This window comes from Hevea brasiliensis, chromosome 16 (assembly GCF_030052815.1).
Source record: "Hevea brasiliensis isolate MT/VB/25A 57/8 chromosome 16, ASM3005281v1, whole genome shotgun sequence".
NCBI lineage: Eukaryota > Viridiplantae > Streptophyta > Magnoliopsida > Malpighiales > Euphorbiaceae > Hevea > Hevea brasiliensis.
Window position 1 is genome coordinate 63,430,790 of NC_079508.1, and position 18,276 is coordinate 63,449,065.

The 18,276-nt window shown below is 29.6% G+C and overlaps 2 protein-coding genes and 1 long non-coding RNA gene across 7 annotated transcripts; all 3 read left to right on the forward strand.

Moving 5' to 3' along the window:
- Window positions 1-349: 349 nt before the first annotated feature.
- On the forward strand, window positions 350-16,470 carry LOC110664606 (uncharacterized). Of its 5 annotated transcripts, XM_058138824.1 has the most exons (10): window positions 350-513; window positions 610-677; window positions 1,640-1,881; window positions 2,030-2,225; window positions 3,577-3,747; window positions 3,834-3,950; window positions 4,738-4,935; window positions 5,032-5,091; window positions 5,186-5,284; window positions 16,219-16,470. In XM_058138824.1, the coding sequence occupies exons 3-10, from the start codon at window positions 1,739-1,741 to the stop codon at window positions 16,312-16,314; spliced, it is 1,080 nt and encodes a 359-aa protein (XP_057994807.1). In that variant the 5' UTR covers window positions 350-513; window positions 610-677; window positions 1,640-1,738; the 3' UTR covers window positions 16,315-16,470. The 5 variants fall into 5 exon arrangements, with proteins under 5 accessions (XP_057994807.1, XP_057994808.1, XP_057994809.1 ...); XM_058138825.1 differs by lacking the exon at window positions 350-513 and having other exon boundaries at window positions 520-677; window positions 1,640-1,860; XM_058138826.1 differs by lacking the exons at window positions 350-513; window positions 16,219-16,470 and adding an exon at window positions 7,134-7,393 and having other exon boundaries at window positions 520-677.
- On the forward strand, window positions 9,816-11,116 carry LOC131174816 (uncharacterized). Its single transcript, XR_009145034.1, has 3 exons — window positions 9,816-10,237; window positions 10,331-10,409; window positions 11,024-11,116. It is a non-coding gene; the product is annotated as an uncharacterized LOC131174816 (long non-coding RNA).
- Window positions 11,488-12,929, forward strand: LOC131174815 (S-adenosylmethionine decarboxylase proenzyme-like). Its single transcript, XM_058138823.1, has one exon. It carries the CDS (start codon window positions 11,640-11,642, stop codon window positions 12,723-12,725), a length of 1,086 nt encoding a protein of 361 aa, XP_057994806.1. The 5' UTR covers window positions 11,488-11,639; the 3' UTR covers window positions 12,726-12,929.
- Window positions 16,471-18,276: the final 1,806 nt, after the last annotated feature.

Sequence of the window (18,276 nt, forward strand, 5' to 3'; positions counted from 1 at the left end):
AATATATAATCATAAACTCTTATAAATTTGCTATTTAATCTTTTTATATGATTGCAATATAAATTTATATATTTAAATATTTTTATAAAAAAATTAATATTTAACTTATTAAACAATAATTTTTAAAGAAATGTGTAATGTTTTGATCGGTTTATTAATACGATAGTTGATGAAAAATTATTTTTTTAATTTTTAAAATTATTAAAATGACTAATAATTATTAAAATTTAAATTAAAATTTAACAGCTCAATTGAATTGAATTCGGATTGCTAAAAAATAAAGAACCAATTTTTATAAAAAAATAATTATGACGTATTTTATGGAATTAAAAACTGAGAGCGATTAATCCAAGTTACCAGTGTGATCCACTTCCCATCATTTGGTTGCCGTTTTGAACAGCAAAGATGAAAGTGGAAACGAGAAGTCGTTGGCAGTTTCCCTGCGTTGGTATCCTTTTTCGTTTTCCATTGACAATATACTTCTCTTGCAATGCACGCGCTAAGCTTCAATTGGTGCGCGAAAACTACCAGTCTTATATATTGGATTCTATTAGATTTTCACTCTGTGCTCTCTCTCAATTGTATAGATTTTTGTATGTATTCTTACAGAGAATTGGGTAGTTAGATCATCATCAGAAGTTTTTGTAATTCCCTGACTTGAATTCCTCAAAACCCAGGTTTGTTTTCTGCAAATATCAGTACTTATAGCCATTATTGATACATGGGTTTTTCATTTTTGGGTTTCTTCTCTACATTTGTGTTAACCCGGTAAGTAATCAATTCTTTTGGGGTTACCCATCTGTTTTCTGCGGGGAAAAAATCCTGAATTTTTATTCTCTGTTGATTATTTCATGTTTCATTACCAGTTATTCCTATCTCTTTGCTCCGTTTCTCTGTCTTCCAAGAAATATTTGGTGTTGATATTAACATAGTTTTGTCTTGTGGGGAAATTTGCATTTTTGTGTCTGATTTTGTTATTTCAGAAATTGTTTTGGTTTTACGCGTAAGCTTGAAAGAAAGTCCCATTAATTGTTGTTTAGCGGATAACATTTAGTATGTTGTCTTGTAGCTGTGTGTAGGGGCCATTTTTCTTGCGAGTGCTGACAATTTCCCCCCCTTTTTTTTCCCTTTGTTTTGTTTCTTGGATATAATTTACCTTCTTGTCCATACTCCAGAGTGTTAGATTAAAGAATGCAGATCATTGTATACTCGGGGTAGCTGTTATCTATTGCAATATCTATGTCATAGCAGTTTTATTTGTTATGTGTTAACTTTAACGTTACTGTCATGTTTAAACAACTATACTATTGCTGCATCTTTATGTTCACTGAATATAAATTGACATCAATGTGCTGGGTTCTTTGTGGTTAATTGGGTCTTTACATTACTCTGGTCCTCTGGACAATTTCATGTTAGAAAAGAGCACTTGTCATAAGCTTTTAACATTTGCAGTTGTTGCAGTCTCACTTTGTTTTCATTTTAATAAACTGATTTGCCTAATTTTGATTTTTTAATTGGATTTTGCAACACTCTAGTAACTAATAAGGTATTTGAAGTTGGTTTTTCAATTTCCACATCAATATGTTAATTGTAGAATTATGAACATGGTGTTTTTCCCCACTCCTTGCGGCTTTTTCAGATTTTGGCATTGGCCAGATGATCACCATGTCAAGGAAACCTGACTTATATCCCTCGACATGTGGCACATTGGAGTTTCTTTGACTTGGTGGAAATTGGAATGGAAAAGCAAAGAATAGATGACCATGAACCAGGGCCACTTCCTTCACCAAAAAAATTGGACAGATTTGGCTTTTTAAAGCAAGAGCTTAATAATTCTCCTGAAGGCTTAACCAAGGGCAGGTCAGCCTATGAATTTGAAAGGTGTACCTTTTTGATGTTTTTTTCCCCAGTGAATCATTTGCATGTTTCAGCTGGAATGAATATGAAGATTTCACCTTCATGAATGGAACTTTCTCCTGTGCTATTAGACTTTTGTCATGATCATTTATTATGGATAAAATTTTTTCAGGGAGGAAAGAAGGGTAAGGAAATGGAGGAAGATGATTGGAGTTGGAGGAAGCGATTGGAAGCATTATGTTAGGAGGAAATCTCATGTGGTTAAGAGACGTACAAGGAAGGGAATTCCAGATTGTTTAAGGGGTCTTGTTTGGCAGTTGATCTCTGGAAGTCGAGACCTTTTGCTGATGAATCCTGGGGTTTATGAGGTTTTTTTTTTTTAAAAAAAAATGATTTGGCTGGATTAGTTGATTGATAAATTAACTGATGAATTGGTGTTTCTGATTTGCAAGGAGCTTTGTTTGAATCATCTTTGGGCTTTAACTGAGTTTATGTTTAATTTCTTAGATATTTATCAGATCTCTTATTCTCATTCCTTGTCTCTATTTCATTCACCATAGGGATAAAAAGCACGCCACTATCAGATGACCAAAATTTATAATTGAAATCCATCTTGATTGATTCACAGATGCTTGGTATTCCTAGTTTACTATTTTCAGTTCAACTGTTCAAACGTGTACGTGAATATGTGATTGAGACCGAGGTCATAAAACATGCTCTGGCTCTTTCTGAATGGGGCATTGCAGCTTTGCCAAGTGAAGTCAGTTGCTGAAGTTCTAGGGCTTAGCTTTTGTGTGTCACATCTACGTAATACGAGTATATGATCAAGATAACATGCTGAATATCTGAACTCTGCTTATCTACCAAAGCACTATTTCCACGATATTAATGTTTAGATTATCTTCTTCCCTGATAAATAGCCTGTCTTACAAGGGATTTAAAGTTGTCTCATTGTGCTTGCTCATGTTAAATTTCAATATAATAAACATGAAAAAATTAACATGTACAGCTGTTGTTTGAGGAACCAGTTGGCAGTTAATTACATGTTCTTATATATATTTTGCCAGAATGGAAAGTTCTCTCTCTCATGATCTCTCTAACACACAGATACATATGCATACATATTTGTCTGAAATCAATATTTTGCTTGTTGTTATTAATAGGTAAAATTTGAGAGATTCAATAAGAAAAAAATATGTTATCAGTGGCATCAACTTGAGACACTGTATTCGAAATTGGAATTTCTGTGATTAGTAGTTATAATTGTCTTTAAACTTCTATTTCTGAACAAAGCTCAGAGTTGTTATATTGTACATCCTACTTTAGGTTTTATTGGTAACAGTGAATCAACCTGTGTATTTTATGAATGCTATGCACTTAACAAGGTCTTCTGCACTTTTTTAATTCTTACTTCTTAAGTCTGTTTAAATGGCAAATCTAACTTTTATTCTTGAGTTCCTATAGACTAAAATGCTGTGATTGTGATGATGGATGGGTGGCATGCGTGTCATTTATATGCTAAAATTGATAAAAAAAAGAATGCTTGTTCTCAATGTAGGATGATTTGTTGACCATTTTGTTTTTCGTTGGTACTCCTTTCCTTTTGTGTGGTTGTGCATGTGCACCCACAAATACCTGGGCTTTTCTGTGTTTTGCTGATAAAACTATATATATATATATATATATATATATATATATATATATACACACATATTTCAGCAATTAGTCATATATGAGACATCAACATCAGAGCTGGATATAATTCGAGATATTTCTCGCACCTTCCCTTCACATGTTTTCTTCCAGCAAAGACATGGACCTGGTCAAAGGTCCCTCTACAATGTTTTGAAGGCGTACTCAGTCTTTGATAGAGAAGTTGGATATGTTCAGGTCTGCCTCTTGTGTCTTACTGGTCCTATATTTGCTTTGTTTAAGATACTAAAGAAAGAATGACATTTGAATCCTCAAAAATGTAGGGAATGGGCTTTTTAGTTGGTTTATTGCTTCTCTATATGAGTGAAGAGGATGCATTTTGGTTGTTGGTTGCATTACTGAAAGGAGCTGTCCATGCTCCAATGCAAGGCTTATATCAGGTAATTCATTTATTTAAAGATCTCCTTATCACTCGTTGGGTTGTAATCAGTTTAATCTTCAGATTTACCAGCTGTATAATGATAATGTTCTGCAAATCATAGATGTTTGTAAATAGAATAAAATTATGTCAGTGTGAAGTGATCTGAGTCCAAGGCTTCAGCATTTGATGGATTGTTCGTGTGCTATTCAGCATCAACTTACATGATTTTTTTTTCCTTAATTTTTTTTTTCTATTTTAAAGTCCCATAGTCAAATATGTATCAATCACAGTTCAATGTTGGATTAGTCAAACCCCTGTTTTGTAAATGGATCATTTTGAATTGGCTTTTCTTGTGTATTTATAGGATTGTTGTGTAAGGTTAATAATTGCACAAATCAATAAAGGGAAATCATCTGGTTGGAATCCTGCCTAAGCTGGCTCCTTGATGGAGCATAAATAGTTTTACCTTCACAGATTTTTTTGGGGATTTTTTGGATGTATTGAGCTCTGGCCGAGTATTCTATACAGAGAAAGGTTTACCATTTACAAATTGTTCAGTGGAATATAACCGCTTTAATGTACTAAGGAATTGCTTAGTGACTGTTGAACTGCCTAGCATGATTAGTATGTCAAATGTTCATCTACCATTTCTTCCCCTTTTATTGGTAAAATTATAAGCAAGACCTGGCTCCTACCCCTTAATTATTTGAGCTAGAGCCCGAGAGCATGCAGCCTCGTATGCTATTCTTGAGCATTATGAAATAGATTTCAGTTCTGAGACCTGATATGTTACATTTTTGCTTTAGGCGGGACTGCCTCTTGTACAACAATATCTTTTTCAGTTTGATCACTTGGTGAAGGAGCATATGCCAAAGCTGGGAGAGCATTTCACCCAAGAAATGATAAATCCGAGCATGTATGCAAGTCAGTGGTTTATAACTGTTTTCTCCTACTCTTTTCCATTTCATTTGGCTCTTCGAATTTGGGATGTGTTTCTGTATGAGGTCAGTGATTGGTAACATTGTATCTTTCTTTTATTCTCATTAGCATCATAAATTGGTTTGGAATGTAATATTTCTTTACAACATCTTTGTTGCCAGGGAGTTAAAATTGTTTTCAAAGTGGGTTTGGCTCTGTTGAAATATTGCCATGATGACTTGGTGAGAATTGCCAACCATCTTCTCTCTGCTCCTGGTATAAATTTTACATAACCTGTATCTGTGCTTCTTATAGAGAATGTTCACTTGTTATCAGGTAAGATTACCCTTCGAGAAACTCATACATGCTTTGCGTAACTTTCCTGAGGATGCATTGGATCCAGAAACATTGTTACCAATTGCTTACTCATTCAAGGTTCTTTCTCTCTCTTGTTGTCTCTGTGGTATTATAAATCGTTATATAGACTGAACCATTACTACTGTTGTGTCTTGTGTGGTGAGATGAGACCCTAGTCTTAAACTCTCTTAACTAAACAAGCAAACAAGTAAAAAAGTGCAGGAACTCCGACTGCTATTGTACACCTTTCTTTGTGTCCAAAGACATTATCACAATTTTAATAGACCCCAGAAGTTTCATCGGTTATAATTGTTTTCAAGGGTTTTTTTACTAAAATTGTGAGTTTGAAAATAAAAATATATCAGGAAATGGTGAGTTTGAAATTAATTATCAAAACGGGGTGAATTATGTTAATGTGAAAGAAAAGAAGATAGGACGCTAATTATAAAAGTGTTTTGAGCTCTGAACACTGTTATAAATAGCGTTTAAATTTTAAAAATAAAAAAAAACTGGACGCTACTTATAGTAGGGTTTCGCTTTTGTTTTAATTTTTTTTAATATTTTATTTTATTTTTTAAATAAAATATAAATATTATTTTAATAAATAATATTATAATAATTAATATTGTATATTGTAATATTTTTATTATAAAAAAATTATTTTTTAATTAAATAAAAAATTAAAATATAAAATATTACTATAATAAAATAATTAAAAAAAATTAAATAAAAAGTTAGACGCTTTATTTAATTTTTTAATTATTTTATTTTTATAATTTAAATAAAATATAAATATTATTTTAATAAATAATATTATAATAATTAATATTATATATTATAATATTTTTATTAAAATAAATTATTTTTTTAATTTAAAATTAAATTTTAATTAAATAAAAAAATAAAATATAAAATGTTATTATAATAAAATAATTAAAAATTAAAATAAAAAACCTGGATAGCGACTAGATTTTATTTTTATTTTCATTTTTTTAATTATTTTATTTTATATTTTAAATAAAATATAAATATTATTTTAATAAATAATAGTATAATAATTAAAATTGTATATTATAATTTTTTATTATAAAAATTATTTTTTAATTTAAAATTAAATTAAATTTTAATTAAATAAAAAAATTTATTATTAAATAAAAAAAATTTATTATTAAATAAAAAATTTGATGATTCCATGAATCCGCCACTTAAATATGTGCTCCTAGTATTGTAGTCCATATAAGCTTTTAAGCACATGAATTTCAGTCATTTGTCTGTAATAATTACATGATTGATTTAAATGTGTTTACATTAACAATCAGGTCTCCAAGCGACTGGAAGAATTGAAACGAGAATATGACAAGAAGAATGAAAAGGTAGTTCAACCTCCAGAATCTAGTGGAAACCAGAAACTGTAGCAATGAAGATTTTTTTTTTTTCTCTCTCTTATTCTTTTTGTTTTAAGTATGTAATTTTTCACACTCGAATTGGATTGGAGTAATATTCAGTAAAGTCATTGCAACAATAACAACTCCATCTCTCTTCTTTTGAGGAGCCCTGCCTTGGCTCAACTATCTTGAAGTGCATCAAAAGTAGCTTCAATCCCTGCTCATGGATGGAAATGTCTGTTAAATCATGTAAAATCTTTTATAAGAAAAAAAGTAGGGTGACTAGACTGCCTCGATTTCAGGTGTTACTGCGAAGGAAAGCCACTCAGCGACGTTCATGATGACTAGACTGCCTTGTTTTTAAATGTTCTTTTTTTTCAAACAGAAATTGTATACAAGTCTTGTAGTTTGCAATAATAGTACATGAAATTGTTTGTTGTGAATCTCTGCTCAGGTTCTCTAGCTAATTTAATATTAAACATATAGCTTTCTGTCCCCAGCAAATGGAGAGTGGGTTAATAGAAGTTTGTCGTGCAATCCAGCTCATGAAGACTGCGCCACTGATGACATGGTTTGTCGTGCAATCCAGCTCATGAAGACTGTGCCAGTGATGTTGTGGCATTCTTATCCTCCATGTATTTGGTGCTAACAAGGTAGAAGGGGTGGGAGAGACGTTTCTGATTTGCGTTGCTTATTATAAGTTGCGAAGGTTATCTGAACTCTGACTCTTGAGTTATTAAATGGACTCTTTTTAAAAAATAAATAAATAAATAAAGGCAAGGCGATTTGAGGTGTTTGTGCATTTATGTGAACATTCAAACAAGAATTAAAGCAGAGGATCGGGCAAATCATAATATACACTGATGCGCTATACTATAAGCCCATAAAATATTTTATTATTATTATTAATTATGAAAAGTAAAATTTACATTACTGTGAGTGATGGAAAATTTACATTGGGTGTCTGGGCTTATTTGATTTAATTATTAAATAAAATTGGTAATTTTTTGTTAGTAGATAGGTGATAGAATATGAAATTTTCATCAGCTATCTTAAACCTCTAATCTAAATACCACCCAAATAATTTCCCAAAGGATGGTTAATAATAACGATGGCCATAGATAATTAGAAAGGAAGAATATCTCTAATTGTGTAGTTAAGACAGTAAATAATCACATGTTGAAGCACATGGACGCAAAAACATTAACATAAATATTAATATTATTTGTAATGAAAGCATCTTATTCTTATTGATTGAACCTGAAACTGCTTGTTTTCCATTCAGCGAGCATTGCTCACAAATTAAACGAGTTTCATGCGTGCCTGCGCAATGGGATCGTCTATTACACATTGATTCGGCTCCAATCAATCAAATAATTATTTATTTCTATTTATATTTCCATTTCATATATATATATATAAAAATATGAAATCATAAAATAATGTTTTCATAATTTTCTTCATATTCAAAATAAGAAAAATAAGAATAATTATTATATTCTCCTCTTCCTTTTTATGTTATTTGCTGAATCAAATGAAAGGAATGATATTTAAAAAAATCGATAGTAGCGTCAATAAAATGATTCGGCTCATATATTATGTGATAAACCCTATCTATAATTAACATTTTCCTTTTTTTCAAAAAAAAAAAAAAAAATTGAATAGAACCTCTTCTTGTAGTGGAATAATGGAGGTGCTGAACCAGCGAACATCTCTTTCTCCATGGGTGACGATTCCAGGCGAAGCATACACGCAAGAGAAGCGTGGCAAAGGGGAAAGGACACTGCAACTGTCAGTATTTGTGAATTGGGTGGGCCCACTACTCCATTAACCCATGGCTGGCAGGCATCCCTCCTCTTATCCCAGGGCCGCGGTGTCTTCTATTCCGTCAATTTAATAACTATAATATAAATCTCAGTCTATTTTATTTATTTATTATTTAAAATAAAAATTAAATAATAAGGTTCATAATATAAATCAAAATTTAACTTTTACGTTCGCACTAGCTTGACATTTAGTAAGCAATTGGAATTAGGGTTGATTTATCCACAACTAAAATAACTAATTTAACACAATTTTTAAATGTAATTTTAATTATTTGGCTTAATTATTTCTATAAAATATTTGTTTTTTTTTCTTTTTTTCACCTTAACAACTAATTAGTCAATATATTCGTGGCCATTTTTTAATACTATTAGATGCTAAGCAAATTTTTTTTTTATAGAGTTTATAATTAATCATGATTATTATCTTAAAATAATAAATTATCCATGCATTTTTAAAAGAAAAGGTGATCTTACAAAATCATAATTTACAATTTTTAGAAAAAATAAAGTATAAAAGAAATAAAGTTTAAAAAGAAAGGAGAGAACATTTTAGAAATTAATTGAAAAGACTATAATGTAAAAGAAAAATAAAAATATGAATCATGAGATTTTTGCAATTATAAATAAATGAAAAATTAATAGATATAAAATTAAAATTTAAATGTGAATAATTAATTAATTTATAAAAAATAATTATTTATAATAATAATGAAAATATCTTGTATCTTATATATGGAAAAGAATATATGAATCATAATTTGCATTCCCATGTTAAAAGGGAAATAATTTATGAATTTAACTAATAGCCATTAAAGTATAAAAAGTGTATGGGTCGGTAATAATTTTTAAGGTAGTGTTTAATATTTTTATTATTTATATTATTTTATGATATAATATTTATATCAACATTTAGAAGTTGAAAGAATAATTTATGAAAAATCAATTTTTATCAATTTTATAATTTAAATTAATTTTTAACTATAATTAATAAGATGATATTATTAATTTTATGTTTAATAATTAATATAATAATTATTTTTATCAAATACTTTTATTTTAAAATTATTATATAAATTATTAATACTTAATAATTAATAACTAATAAAATAATTTATAATTATTAAGATAACTATCATTATTAAACAAGATGAGATGTAAATTTAAGGGACAGTTACCATTTTTTTTATCTTTTATACAATAAGTTTAAAATTTTGTATGCATATAAATTATTAAAAAAAAAAAAACGAGAAAAATGCATGAATAGGCTTAAATTCAGTACCATGCCTATTTATAGAACCAACACAGCTAAGACGTTGCCAACTTGGACTCATTGAATATTTATTTCACATTAATTGGCCCTTCCGAATCCGGCGGCGTAATCAAATTACAAGACAAGAATGAGTGGTGGCGATCACCAAAATGTCCAAACTACCCTCATGTCGCTTTCATAATTGTATCCTGGCGCCAATGCATTAAGGGCAGTTTTGTCATTCCAAATACGCGCTCAGCAACTAATTATTATTTGAGGAAAAAAAAAACTACCGTTAATAGCAGGGGTGCGACTGTAATTATCTACATAATCCAGGGCAATTTTACAGCTTCTTCTGCGCGCACTTTCATCCCCTATATAAATCACCCTCCAGAGTCATCTCGAGACCACCTCACAAGTCACCAGAAAGGAGACCCTTCGATAATCACAAAAGCCAGCTGATATCTTATACGATTCTCTCTTCTATTCCTCGACTTTATAGGGATTTATTTTGCCTCTAGCTGTTAGAATATCGGTATCTTCATCGCTCTGTTTTCCTGTTTTTCAATCGGTAATTTATATTAGTTCTTCTTTTGTGTTTTATGTCGATTTGAGTTTTTTTTTTTTGGTTAAAAATTTTTTTTGTTGTGGATTTGGTTTCTAGGGTTTGATTTCATTGGAGATTCACAAAAGAAAGGTTTTTAGAAGAGCTAGGGTTATCAGATTGGAATATTTTCATATTGGTACGTGTTTTATTGCTGGTTTTCATGTATTTATTTGTATTTCCATACGTAATTGTTGTTTGGATTAATTGTTTATTTTATCTTTTTTATTGTAAGGATTAATTACGATGAATGTATGGTTTGTTTTTTTCGAGTAACATGATAAAATTGACAGGCCTAACTCCACGAACAAATATGAAATATTTTTCTCTAATACTCAACCGATGTGGGATTTAACACCAATTCATTCTTTTTAATGGAAGCTAATGTTTAGAGTTCTAAATTCATATTCTATTCTTTTTTTTTTCTTTAGTTAATTGGTCTTTGTGATGGTAACGAGTCCTTGTGGTGAATCTGTTGAACAGCCATCCTACATTCCTACAAACCCCTTAGTCTTTGTAATTTTTCATGGATTTGTTTTTCTTTGTTTCCAAAACCCTTTTAACTAATCATGATATAGGTGATTGATATCTTTTTTTTTTTTTCTTGGTATCATTTAAAAAAATGAAACGGAAGTAAACCTAAGATATATTTTTTTAATGTAGTTAAGCAGTTGCTTTTTATTTATTTTGTTCCTGTAATCCTTGGCCTTTGTAGTTTGGATAAAAACTCTCTTTTTACACTGCTCTTATCAGAAAGACCTCCTTTCGTTTGTATGATTGAGCTATGCACTCGCTTCAAATTTTTGCCTTGTTTCGTTTCTAGCTATTTCAAATTAATAGGTATTGCTTTCAAAACAGCATTGTTACTGTATTAGTTCGATGGTCATAGAAGAGTCTCCTCTACTGCCTATGTGCAACATTGTATATCATGCTGATTGCTGTACTTGGTGTTCTGACAGGCAAAGACTGAATGATCTAATGGAGTCCAAAGGTGGCAAGAAGAAGTCTAGCAGTAGTAAATCCTTATTTTATGAAGCTCCCCTTGGTTACAGCATTGAAGACGTTCGGCCCCATGGTGGAATCAAGAAGTTCCGAACTGCTGCTTACTCTAACGTGAGTTTGATTTTAATCTTATTTTTACCCCCATCTGTTTTTTGTCATCATGTCATGTAACTCACTTCCTAATTTTGCATCATTTTTTGTTTGTGCAGTGCGTGCGAAAGCCATCCTGAGATCTTCTAATTGTTGACTTAGCCCCTAGTAGCTCTCTCTTATTTTGCCATTGTCTTTAGTCTGCATTTCTTTTCTGATTCGCTCGTTCCTTCGTACTTGTTCGTGAGAAGTGTTATTTTTTTTCCTTTGAGGCAAGATGGCCTTGCCTATATCTGCTATTGGATTTGAAGGCTATGAAAAGAGGCTTGAATTGTCCTTTTCTGAGCCTAGTTTCTTTGCTGATCCTGGAGGGATGGGCCTCCGCTCTCTGTCCAAATCTCAATTAGATGAGATTCTCAAACCAGCTGAATGCACCATTGTTGATTCGCTTTCAAATAATCACATTGATTCCTATGTTCTTTCAGAATCTAGTCTCTTTGTGTACCCTTACAAAGTTATCATTAAAACTTGTGGGACTACCAAATTGCTTCTTTCAATCCCAGCAATTCTGAAATTGGCTGATACTCTTTCACTCACTGTATGTTCTGTGAGGTATACTCGTGGGAGCTTCAAATTTCCTGGGGCTCAGTCATTTCCACATCGTTGCTTCTCTGAGGAAGTAGCTGTTCTTGATGGCCATTTTGGCAAACTTGGTTTGGATAGCATAGCATATGTGATGGGTAGTCCTGACAAAACCCAAAAATGGCATGTATACTCTGCTTCTGTTGATGTTGGGTACAAGTTGCGCAGTGCCCACACTCTTGAAATGTGCATGACTGGCTTGGACAGGGACCGAGCATCTGTTTTCTACAAAACACAATCCAGTTCAGCTGCTGTGATGACTGAGGAATCTGGTATTAGGAAGATCCTCCCACAATCTGATATCTGTGATTTTGATTTTGACCCATGTGGTTACTCCATGAATGCCATTGAAGGGGATGCAATCTCTACAATTCACATCACTCCAGAAGATGGTTTCAGTTATGCGAGTTTTGAAGCTGTGGGTTACAATTTTGAAGATATGAATTTGACTCAGCTGCTTGAAAGGGTTTTGGCTTGCTTTGAACCAACTGAGTTCTCCATTGCATTGCATTCTGAAGTTTTACACGATGAACTGGGAAAGAAGTTAGCTCTGGATGTGAAGGGATATAGCAGTGGAGGGAGGAACCATGAAGATCTTGGGAAGGGTGGAACAATCATCTATGAGAGTTTTGTAAGAAGCAAAGGATGTGCGTCTCCAAGGTCAATCCTGAAATGTTGTTGGAGCGAGGATGAGAACGACGAGGAAGTTGAAGAAAAATAGTTGTTTTTGGTATGTTGTCTTAATTTCGGTGTGTAATTGAAATAAAGTGTGATTGTGAGGGCAGTCATTGGTATACTTTATATTTATTGTTAGACTGGGCTCTTTTGATATTACATGTTTGTGTTGGCGATGGTATTGCAGATCTTGCATATATGTTACAAATTAGTATTCCACCGCATCCTAAATAAATGCAATTTGTGTTAATACTTGTATTTTTTTTTTGGGGGGGGGGGGGTGGGTGGTGTAAGTATCCTGATGTATGGTTAGCACTGAATTCAGGCAAGTTTATAACGCATGTAATGTAAAATAACAACCGAGGATCAGAATAACAGACCAGGTCTAGTTTCATTCGCTAGCATGTGCACGAGTGCATCAGAATATGAAGATGTGGCGTTTAACGAAGGTTGGTTCATTTGAATATGAGGATGTAAATTTGCGATTCTATCTACTTTAAAATAATGAACATAAGATTGTTCGCGTTCGAAAATATAACATTGTATTTGGAAAAAATCAATACGAAATTATTTAATTAGCAGAATTTTGCTAATTTTGTCATTTTTAGTAATTTAGAATATATTTACAAATTCTATCATATAATTATTAATTTCATAGAATCAATGATGCAAAATTATACCAAATCGTGTGATACTATTAACTTTATATTTTATACCATTCGGTATATTTAATTTAGTATATTTTTAATTTTTGAATTAAATTAATCTTTGAAGTTTTCATAGTTCAGCTTTTTAAAAATGAGATACACATATTAAAATAAATATTTAATAATTTTTTATTTTTAAAAATAAAATATTATTTAAAAATAACTAATTAAATAAAAATAAAATATTATTTTTATATTCTTTTATAATTAAATAAATTAATAAAATCAAAATTAAATTTGAAACCCAAATTTATTATAATTATAAATAATTAAAATTAAAAACATAAAAATATTATATTTATATTTCATATAACTAATTAAAATTAAAAAAATTATAATTATTGATAATTAACTAAAATTAAAAATGTAAAAAATATTATTTGTTCAAATATTTAGTTAAAATTAAATAATAGATAATATTTTCAAACTTTCATATAATTAATTAAAATTAAAATTAAAATTAGAAAATTTAAAATTAAATATAATAAACTAAAATTAAATATAGAAAATATTATTTTTATATTTTCATATGATTAGCTAAATTAGAAAAATGAAAAATAATATAATTATAATTAATGAAAATCAAAATATAAAAAAATTTATATTTTATTTTTTATATAATTATTCAAAATTTAAATTAAAATTCATTATGATAAAAAATATAAATTAGAATAAACAAAAAAAAAAACTCAAGCAGATCTCACACATATCAATTTTGGGCCAATTTAAATTTTAATAAAAATTTAAGCGACTAATTTAACTCAAAAATAAAAAAATAAATTAAATTGAACATATTCAATAAGTAATATTCCAACAAAGTTATTAATGCAGACAAGTTGGCCGACGTTGGATTCTCAGGAAGACAAGTTGAAGTCGGAAGGAAAAGAAGGCAGGCGAAAATAAGGTAAAATAAAATTATAGCAGAAGAGAAATGATAAAAAAGAGGAACATCCAGCAGCATGCGTTGGAGCAGTTGAGTTGACAATCACAAAGGTGCCTTTCTAAAAATAAAATGCCATCAAACTCACTAAAGCGAATGGAACATTCATGGAAGGTTTCTGCCCAAGGAATGGGAAAATTCCCATCACTTGTTCAGCTTCCACATTCTTTTTCGCTTAGACTTTATGCAATGGAAAATTCCAACATCTACGCTCATCCACAGCACCTCCAAAATTTTCTCTTCATTCAAATAAGAAAATCCACAATGATTATTTGCATATTTCTTTTCCACGGTTGCCTTAAAAGCAAATTCGTATTGGTTCAATTTTTTCCTAATTCCTGCCTAACATTGAAGCAGGAAATGAATTCCTGCAATTCCATTTCAATTGAAAGTCAGGTTTGTCACAAATTTGATCGAGTTTTAAGCACATCCAACTCAACCTTTTACCATTTGAGCAATAAAGTTTCAAGTTGATCAACTGATAGTTGATGTTTCATTGTATCAAGAAATCAAAATTAATGAACACCATCACAAGCAAAGAGTTAAAGCTAAGCCATCAGAGCTGTATTGATGAATGGAATTCATCTGCTACAGATACGTATGGCTACCTATCAGCCATGTAACCGGGTACATGAGCACGCACATTTCAACTTCCAATTTATTAAGCAAATAGACGCATACATATTATGAATTTTCAGCAGATTATATGGCTTCTGGTACAACTTGGAATCGTTTAATTCTGCATTGAAAATTTTCTTGCATTGACTTTTACAATTATATTCCATGGGCATGGGACGAAACGGCCACTCTATGAAATAGGGGTAAAATTGCATATGTTGACTCTCTTCAGAGCTCACAAGATACTTTTCATTTTATTCCATGGGCTTGGACCAGCTTCCTAAACCAACCTCTCACCTACTGCAGTATTCATGTCAGGGAAGCAACAATGCTTGTATAAATGGGCAAATTTTAGCTTGGAATGGCTGCCAATTTTGTTGGATGCTGATTCGATAATGGGCAAAGACTTTCCTGTGATGACATTAATAGATAAGAGATGAACAAAAAGCAAAGAAAGCAAGTGCATTGCGAGAAAATCATCATTCCACTAGGATTAAACAAAAGCTGCAAATTCATTCATCATCTCAGCTAATATTATCACACAGAAAATTGTACATTCTCACTAGTAGATTTTGTGACTTACAAATGCAATTTTTATTTCTCCAATAAATTTAAGAAGTGAAAAAATTTGCAGGAGGTATAACAAATGCCATGAATTCTCTATTTCCCATATTGCAAAAATGAAGTTGATACCATGGAAGCTTCAGTTCTGAATCATTCTTAATTTTTTAATTATTTTATTTTTATATTTTAAATAAAATATAAATATTATTTTAATAATTAATATTATAATAATTAATATTTTATATTATAATATTTTTATTAAAATAAATTATTTTTTAATTTAAAATTAAATTAAATTTTAATTAAATAAAAAAATTAAAATATAAAATGTTATTATAATAAAATAATTAAAAATTAAAATGAAAAATCTGGATAGCGTCTAATTTTATTTTTATTTTTAATTTTTTAATTATTTTATTTTATATCTTAAGTAAAATATAAATATTATTTTAATAAATAATAGTATAATAATTAAAATTGTATATTATAATTTTTATTATAAAAATTATTTTTTTTAATTTAAAATTAAATTAAATTTTAATTAAATAAAAAAAATATTATTAAATAAAAAATTTGATGACTGCATGAATCCGCCACTTAAATATGTGCTCCTAGTATTGTAGTCCATATAAGCTTTCAAGCACATGAATTTCAGTCATTTGTCTGTAATATTACATGATTGATTTAAATGTGTTTACATTAACAATCAGGTCTCCAAGCGATTGGAAGAATTGAAACGAGAATATGACAAGAAGAATGAAAAGGTAGTTCAACCTCCAGAATCTTGTGGAAACCAGAAACTGTAGCAATGAAGATTTTTTTTTTTTTTCTCTCTTTTTCTTTTTGTTTTAAGTATGTAATTTTTCACACTCGAATTGGATTGGAGTAATATTCAGTAAAGTCATTGCAACAATAACAACTCCATCTCTCTTCTTTTGAGGAGCCCTGCCTTGGCTCAACTATCTTGAAGTGCATCAAAAGTAGCTTCAATCCCTGCTCATGGATGGAAATGTCTGTTAAATCATGTAAAATCTTTTAAGCACTGTTAAATAGTTCAATTTGAGCTAGCTTAAATGATATTAATGTATATAATTTTATTATCATACTCTCAAAAGAAAGAGAAGAAATAACTTAAAAGTAACTTCAAAGCTTAGAGTTAATGAGGTAGCTTATTTAATGGCTCATGCAAAAAAAATATGTATGTAATAAGCTATTATTGCTTGCAGCTCTATATACCATTCAAGAACTGATGATTCGAAAAGAGTGTCTATTGCATTAATGCATGCACATATGAACTACTACATGCAACAGTGATGAGCTAGCATAATGAATTAGATTACAGAGAAGAATTAGATATAAATGTAAAAATAAATATTACTGGACATGATATATAATTTTGATAAATAAAATTTATGTTTTTGAAAAAAATAATATATATACACATTAGAACTTGTATAATATATATATTTCATACAATAAAATGTTAAATGAGGGTAAGTAGCCCGATTGGTATAGAAATACGCATTGTGGTTCAGAGTTTGAGCCCTCCTTATGTCAAATGTCTTTTTTTTTTCATTTATAAGTGCACCTAACACAATACATTCTTTATATATATATATATATATATATATATATTCGTTGATTTAAAAAGTGGATGAGGTCTAATAGTCTGATTGGCACATGCTCCCAAGCATAAGATAGAGGTTTTAGGGTTCGATCCCTCCATTTGTCCCTTTTTTTTTTCTTCTGTGATTCTTTATAATTATTTTCATTCCAAAATATAATATTAAATTATGATGATTGTAAGTATTTTTAAATCCTAATTAACATTTTTTCTTAAAATTATAATATAACAAATTTTTAGATTTAAAATTATAAGATATATATAAATCATTTATTTATATATACCTAATTTTACAGTATTAACACTACTTCACTACTATTAGAATAATCACCTATACAACGATCAATCGTTAAATCAACATCACTGCTACAATCACCACGTGTACAATATTACCACGATTATCATCACTAAATTATTGTTTTTAATTTAAATATAGAGGGAGCTAGTTAAAGATATTTAGAGAATAATAGAAATAAAAAGAGCTATAGACGGAGATATTAAGATTATCATATATATAAAAATAAATAGAGGGAGAGAGATATATAGAAATATATAAATCAATATGTGTTAATTTTGAAATAACTCTTGTGTATGTGTATACAAAAATTTATTGGATAAAAGCTAATAGTCTGATTGGTACATGCTCTCAAGCATAAGGTAGAGGGTTTAGGATTCGATCCCTTCATTTGTCCCTTTTTTTTTTTTTTTTCTCTTTTGTGATTCTTTATAATTCTTTTCATTAAAAAATATAATATTAAACTATAATAATTTGAAGTATTTTTAAACCCTAATTAACATATCCTTAAAATTATAATATAACAAATATTTAAATTTAAAATTATAAGATATATAAATCATTTACTTATATACACCTATTTTTATAGTATTAATAATACTTCACTACTATTAGAATAGTCACATATACAACTATCAATAGTTAAATCAGCACCACCGCTATAAGCACCACGTGTACAATATTATCACCATTATCATCATTAAATCATTGCTTTTAATTTAAATATAGAGGGGGATAGTAAAAAATATTTAGAGAATGATAGAAATAAAATGAGTTATAGATAGATATATTAAGATTATCATATATATAAAAATAAATAGAGAGAGAGAGATAAAGAAGTGGAGAGAG

Bases quoted from the DNA above. Each gene is read 5' to 3' on its own strand.
- LOC110664606 (XM_058138824.1), top strand. From the start codon at position 1,739: ATGGAAAAGCAAAGAATAGATGACCATGAACCAGGGCCACTTCCTTCA. The intron at 3,748-3,833 runs GTCTGCCTCTTG...TCAAAAATGTAG, and splicing joins GAGAAGTTGGATATGTTCAG to GGAATGGGCTTTTTAGTTGG. The intron at 5,092-5,185 runs GTGAGAATTGCC...ACTTGTTATCAG, and splicing joins AATATTGCCATGATGACTTG to GTAAGATTACCCTTCGAGAA.
- LOC131174815 (XM_058138823.1), top strand. From the start codon at position 11,640: ATGGCCTTGCCTATATCTGCTATTGGATTTGAAGGCTATGAAAAGAGG.